The sequence below is a fragment of the Cannabis sativa genome, chromosome 3 (genome assembly GCF_029168945.1).
Source record: "Cannabis sativa cultivar Pink pepper isolate KNU-18-1 chromosome 3, ASM2916894v1, whole genome shotgun sequence".
NCBI classification, from domain to species: Eukaryota; Viridiplantae; Streptophyta; class Magnoliopsida; order Rosales; family Cannabaceae; genus Cannabis; species Cannabis sativa.
Genome location: NC_083603.1, coordinates 26,812,299 through 26,819,534, shown reverse-complemented (window position 1 = coordinate 26,819,534; position 7,236 = coordinate 26,812,299). Strand labels below are relative to the sequence as shown.

The 7,236-nt window shown below is 32.8% G+C and overlaps 1 protein-coding gene across 3 annotated transcripts; it reads right to left on the bottom strand.

The window, feature by feature from the left end:
• Positions 1-2,847: 2,847 nt before the first annotated feature.
• LOC115709409 (leucine-rich repeat extensin-like protein 2) lies at positions 2,848-5,770 on the bottom strand. 3 transcript variants are annotated; one of them, XM_061111800.1, is made up of 2 exons: positions 3,649-5,604; positions 2,848-3,603 (listed from the first exon to the last, which is right to left on the bottom strand). In XM_061111800.1, the coding sequence occupies exons 1-2, from the start codon at positions 5,474-5,476 to the stop codon at positions 3,167-3,169; spliced, it is 2,265 nt and encodes a 754-aa protein (XP_060967783.1). In that variant the 5' UTR covers positions 5,477-5,604; the 3' UTR covers positions 2,848-3,166. The 3 variants fall into 3 exon arrangements, with proteins under 3 accessions (XP_060967783.1, XP_030493369.1, XP_030493368.1); XM_030637509.2 differs by having other exon boundaries at positions 2,848-3,754; positions 3,791-5,604; XM_030637508.2 differs by having other exon boundaries at positions 2,848-5,770.
• Positions 5,771-7,236: the final 1,466 nt, after the last annotated feature.

Below are 7,236 nucleotides of genomic sequence, written 5' to 3'. Positions count from 1 at the left end.
GATTTTTTATTAAATTTAAAAAAAGATTGATTAATTTTTTGGGTTTAATTATTGGGTTTATTTATTTATTAATAACAGTCTATTAACTTAATCGTAAAGATTGTTTAATTTTTTGGTTTAATTATTGAGTTTATTTTTTGAAATTTGAATGAAGCCTAATCGTGTAAAAAAATTTCAAAAATTAGGGATATACGATTGGTTAGAGAGATATGTGGGTAAGATGATTTTTTTTTAATTTAAAAAAAGATTGTTTAATTTTTTGGGTTTAATTATTAGGTTTATTTATTTGTTAACGTATAACGTTAACAGTGTAAGCATAAATAAAAAAAAAAGAATCGTTAAAAAAAATCGTTAAATCAACAATTGCCGTTAGATAGACACTTTTTATATATAAAGATTTATTAAACCAAAATGTGTGAAACTTCAATATTAAATTATATCATTTCTTTGTAAAAAAAAAAATTATATCATTTCTTATAATACGTAACATTTTAAAATACTCATCATTTCTGTTTAATATTCGTATAGATGCTAAGATAGTGTAAACAAATTTAAAAAATAGCACCTTACAGAAAGAGAAAAAAATATAAATAAAAGTAGGATAATTTAAAAAAAAAAAAAACAAAAAAATAATTACAAAAATACTGTCTGTACGGAATTTTTAATATTTTTATGGTCTTCTAAATTTTATTTACATAAAATATGGTCTTTTGGTATATTTTTATGTTATATTCTTGTTATTTTGTTATTGATTTTTTATTATTTGTATATTATTTTTTAAGTTGTTTCTTGTTATTTTCATGTGATTTTCTAGTTATTTTTTTTTTTTTGTATTTTTATAAAATATTGTAAAACTGTAAAAAAAAAGCTTTTAACGTAAAAATGGAAAATATTTACAAAAATTGATATTTTATACAATTATTCCTAAACAATAGGACTTTTTTTAAATATGTTATTTTTTCCCACCTCCAATTACTCAACATGGAAGCCCAAGTAGGCCCATATATGTGTAGACAGCCCATTTGTGAGGCCCACGTGATCTCTGTGTAGAATGGTGAACAGCTGAACGTGAACATCTGATTCTGTCCCCACTAAAGTGCTAAAAGTAGACAAACTGACAGTAGATATGAGATTTCATTACTATTCCCAACTTTGCTCAAACAGTCACTTTATTTTTTTCGGGGAAAAGGAAAAGTATATTTCTTTCTTGCAATGTATGCCAGCCTATTTTTGTTTTGGACTCATTATAGAAACATCAATCATTTGATTATTTTACTTACTAATAATAATGTGTTATTGTTTTTTATACTAGATCTCATTTCATTACGAATTAATAGAGGGAAATTTAAAACCCTAATACAAAATCCACTTGCTTTTTTTTTTTTCTCTTCTTCAAGTTGTTGGTTGACAAACCTAAAAAGTGTAAATTTTAGCTGGGTTGGTTAGATCTGTGACAAAGGTCAACAGTAATTCTACTTATTGATATTTTTTTAGCTTTTTGAGGTGTCACATTCTTGTGAATTCTATATATTATTTCAGCATTCATATTTTTTTTTTAATTTTTCAGCATTCATATTTGCCACCTAATAATTATTATTTCTAAAAATTCTCTAGTCTTATATCTTTATTTATAAATTTTTTATATATAAAATGTAGTTATACTAGACTTTAGATGGTTTAATAAAATATTTTAAAAATATAAAATTAGTTTCATAAATATTAATATTATTTATTTTAAATTAATTTAAATATATATAAATATTAATATTTTTTTATTTATGGTTAATTAAACTTATACTAATTTTATATTAATTTAAATATATATTAATATTAATATATTATTTGTAACATTATTATTTTTTATTATTATTTTTAATATTAGGAGTATAATTAATTTTAATATTCTTTAATATAATATTTATTTTTCTCAAATTTTAAAAATTAAAAAAATCAAAATTAAATAATTAATAAATAATTTATAATAATTTATAAAATTTTAAATACACACAACAAAAATTAAAAACTAAAAATATAATTAACTAATGGACGTAAAAATAAACTAGTTACATGTATATGTTGTAAATTTATAGCCTAAAGTAGTGTCCCACACCCCACACCTTATAATAATATGTTGTTGTGTAATTATTATATCATGTCAGGGGAAAGCAAGTTTTGCATGCAATAATTTACAAAAGAGTACCCCTCAAATTTAAATTCACTCTGTCATCACCAGTGGGAAATTACTCCTTCATTTACCTAGTCAATAACTTCCCTAAATTGCTACTTCATTTGAATTTAATTTGAAAATTTACAACTTTGAAAAAAAATAAAACAAAAAAAAATAAAGGAGCATTATATTATTAAATACTATAAAGTATCAAATACTATATTAATGTAACACATTGCAATTGATAACAATTTCTTATATTATTTATTAAATCAAATTATGAAAAATCTATTTGCAATAATCTTAAAATTAATCTGCAAAATTTACACTTACAAAAAATGGTATTAACGGCGTTTTTTGTTTTAGAAAAAATCAATAATTAAAAGTTCACTTAATGTCAAATGAAATTAATGTAATAATGGTACATAATATAATCATGTTTTATAGAAGTTTGTCTTACGTTAATTTAAATGTTTATAATGATTTTGAATAAATTATTGCATAATGCGATGATAGTTATACAATTATACAAGAAAACTGTCCAAATACTTCACATGCATGCACAAACAGTTAAAATTCAAAAATTTCAATACATAATATATAAATTATAATCACATATATCTCTCTCTATATATAGAAGAAATAAAATTATAATGTCACTTGGTTTCAGAAGATCCATATGCAATAATTAATTAATTGATAATATACTAAAATGATCTGTATTGTACATATATTATTACTGGGAAATAACAGAAATGAAAATTAAAAAAAAAAAAAAATTAAGTGCCAGTGGTACGTATTTTCCTGCGACCCAGAAAATGCAACGTTGCGCACTCATTTTGATGTTACAAACAAAAGAATTACAAGTTTGTTGATCTTATCTTAATTTTCAAACAAATAAATTACAAACCGAAAATGTAGCCACTGATTTTGATCATCATATATCATCGATCGATCATGATGAAAATATAAATTAAAATATCAAAAATTTAAAAATGATTAGTAGTAGGGAATTACAGGGGGAGGTGGAGAACCGTATGACACTCCTACAATGGGTGGAAGAGGAGTGTTATCATCATACGACGGCGTTGGAGGAGGAGGAGGACTTGAATGCTCGTAATGTGATTCAGGTGGTGGGCTTGGTGTCACCACAGGGTGCTCCTGATGATTTATTGGCGGCGGTGGTGATTGTACTACTGGTGTTTCGCAACCGCCTGGAGGAGATGATGACTGAGGTGGAGGAGTTCCCGCTTCAGGCGTTGGATATGACGGTGGTGGCGGAGGAGCTTTGTAGTAATGCTCCTTCGTCGGAGGAGGTGGAGAGTGAGATGTGTAACTTGGAGTTGAAGGTGGTGGAGAGCCTTGATAGTGCTCACTTGAAGGAGGTGGAGGCGGAGAAGAGTAGCTGTAATGAGTTGGCGATGGTGGTGGTGGTGGTGGTGATGAGTAGCTGTAATGAGTTGGCGGTGGTGGTGGTGGTGATGAGTAGCTGTAATGAGTGGGTGGCGGCGGCGGTGATGAATAGCTGTAATGAGTTGATGGTGGTGGTGGTGATGGGGGCGATGAATAGCTGTAATGAGTGGGTGGCGGCGGCGGTGATGAATAGCTGTAATGAGTGGGTGGTGGAGTATGTGGCTTATAGCTTGGTACCTCAGAATGCTGCGACGGCGGTGGTGGGGAAGAGTATTTGTAATGAGTTGCCGGAGATGATGGTGGTGGTGGTGGAGAAGTGTAGCCATTATGGCTTGGTGTTGGTGTTGGTGGTGGTGGGGAAGAGTAATGGTAATGATTTGATGGAGGGGATCCGGTGGTGGTGGGAGGTGGTGGAGGAGGAAGGTGTGTGGTTGGGGATGATTTTGAAGTTGGTGGTGGAGGTGGGGAAGAATAGTGGTAATGATTGGAAGGAGGAGATTTAGTGGTTGTCTTAGGTGGTGGAGGAGCATAGTGTGTAGTTGGAGATGATCTTGAAGTTGGTGGAGGAGGAGATGTTTTGCTAACTGGGGAAGATTTAGATGATGGCGGCGGAGACCTCCATCTAATAGAAGGAGAAGATGCCGAAGTAGGAGGTGGAGGCGACGGAGCCACAATTGGTCTAGGGGAAGAAGCCCTTTTTGGTGCCGGAGGTTTAGGAACTGGCTGAGGCTTTTTCTTCGGAACGGGTCTAGGAGAACCACCGCCAGTGGCATCACAACTGAGCTTTCTACAATCAACTGGACGAGCAGAATCAGAAGCGCATTGCCTAGCAGACCGTTGATCAGACTTACCGGCAATACAGTTCTCACTACCGTCAAAGACCACACTTTTACCACCGGCACAAGAAGGAGCTTCGCCGGTGAAGTAGTTAAATGAATAAGTGAAGTTCTGTAATCTTGGTAGCTTGCAAATCGTGTCAGGAATGACCCCGGTGAACTTGTTATGAGCCACGTCGAGTTCTTCCAAGCTTCTCATGTTTCCGATTGTTGGCGGCAATGAGCCCTGAAGCTTGTTAAAGCTAACGTCGAACACGTTAAGATTCTTCAAAAGCCCGATCTGTGGTGGCAAACAACCGGTGAGATTATCGTTCAAGAGAATGATCTCGTTTAATGTCTTTGCCATTTTTCCAATACTTCCAGGAATACACCCGCCGAGATCGTTGTTCGCAAAAACCAGTACGGAAACCGGTGAGTTCCCGAGATTCTTTGGGATACCGAATCTGAACCTGTTGTCGTTCAAGAATATAGCATCGAGATCTTTATCGAAGAGTTTTGAAGGAACAGAGCCTTCAAACTCGTTGAAACGAAGATCCAAATACTTAAGCGAAGGTAATGAGAGAACCACCTTAGGGAACTTTCCGACGAAGCGGTTGTTACTGATATCGAGCTCGTGTAGAAGCTTCAAACGACGAAAACTCAGAGGAACGACACCACAAAACCTGTTAGAGTTAATGTGGAAAAGAGCTAAGTCAGTGAGGAGACCCAGTTCCGAGGGGAGGTAGCCGGCGATATCAGCGTGGTTGAGATCGATACCGGCGACGACACGTGTCGATGAGTTGGCCTGCGACGGCGCACAGTAGACACCCATGTATGAACACACATTGGAGCCATTCCAGTTGGTTGTGAAGTTAAATGGGTCGGAGAATATGGCTGACTTCCATGCTTGGAGAGCTATGTAAGCTTGTCTAAGACTTGGGTTTTCGAAGGTTAGAAGGTTAGGATCTACGGTGTCGTTTTGTGTTTGAGCTGAGCTTGTCTGAAAAAGAAAAGCGACGAAGCAGAGAAGAACAAAAACAGAACCACCGCCACCAATGGGAGGATAAGAAGGCCTAGACATTGGGACAAAATAACATGAAGAAGATGAAGTTGATTAATCCTTAAAGAGAGAGAAATAAGAGAGAGAGTTGCACTGTCTTCAATGGTGGTGGCTTTTGGACAGAGTGCCTCTTACCATATTCACATGCTGTATTTATATATAAAATCTCTTTATGATTATTGGTCTTTAACTTAAAGGTTTTTTTTTATTTATTTATTTTCAAAATAATATTTATATTTTAAGATTTTCGCCATATGGATTGTTTTTTAGGGTGTTTTGTCAACACGGTTTTATGAGTTATGATAGGTTTAATAAAAAGTGTGAAGTAATAAGTATATTATTTTGTTTTTTGGTTTTGGTATAAAGGGTTTTTAGGGTTTTGGTTTTTATTATAAAGAGACATGGTAGCACGTCTTGAGCTGGAAAATTCTAAAGAGGAGTGGGGTTCAATCAATTTAGAGCAATGTAGACTTGGTCACTTTGGAGAAGGACAAGGACAAAGGTAATCAAATTTTAATTTGTAAAGAGAGAGAGAGAGAGAAAGAGTTTGACTTCATAAGACGTGGCAGCCAGCTTCTCTTCAGTTCTCCACCGACTCTACTAACTCATCTTACTCGGTTTACTCCCACTGGGACAGCTCAGCCAAACGATTCTATTCAAGTTTTGCCTTTTTTTATTTGAATGAAAATAATAGGAATACAAAAGAATAAGTTTTTGAAATCTATTTAATAATTTGATTATTGACTATGGTTTAATAAAAATTGATTAGACAAGGTTCTAACTTGAAACATGCTTATTATACCTTAATATGTCTCTATGAATTAACTTGTTATTAAAATAAATGGATGAGAAGATATAATATGTGTGATTTGAATAAATATGGGTGTTACCTTACTTGTTCCAAACATTTGAAGATGTACAATAATGAAAGTAGGTGAAACAGAGCAGAACAGAGTAAATGTTACACAACTCGAGAATATTATGCAAGTTTTGCATTATTGGGGAAATTTTTTAGGTTTGTGTGACAAAATGTAAATGCCATAATATTTGATGGTCTAGTGTATTAAACCATCAATGTCAGTTTAGGCAGTGAAAATAAAAGTAAAATAATTATTGTGGTAAATAATTAGGATAAAGTTCTCTTATATAAATGATAAAGAACATTGCTCTTTGGCAGCAATACTGTATATTGTGATTCATTTAATTCAGTAACTAACCTTACATATTTTATTTATTTTTTACATGAAATGAAATTTTTTGGCAACATTAACTTTAATTGTGGCTGTTGTAACCACAACATCAAACAGGAACAAACACACAAAATAAACAAGAAAATAATTAATCGTCAAATATAAATCATAGACTGGTTTATAGAAATCAAAGTCTAAAACAGAATTGAAAACATAAAGAACACAACATATACGTGGTTCAAGTAAATATTGGCTAGACACCATTCTACTTCACAGCTAAAATCAGCCTCAAGGGCTTGATGATCTCTTTATTAATTTGAGTTGTCAATCTGTATAATAATGGAGTCTAGCTCCAATCTCTCTCAATAATGGTACAAGAAACACTCTCTCTCTCTCTCTCTCTCTCTCTCTCTCTCTCTCTCTCTCTCTCTCTCTCTCTCTCTCTCTCTCTCTCTCATTAAGTGAGATGGAATGAAGCCTTATATATACATGTGAGATAAGCAACTAACTTAACCTTTTAACTTTTCAAGGATTCAGTTATGAAATCTACTTAACAGACGAGTTGTTCAAAGAACATTTTTACCAATCTTT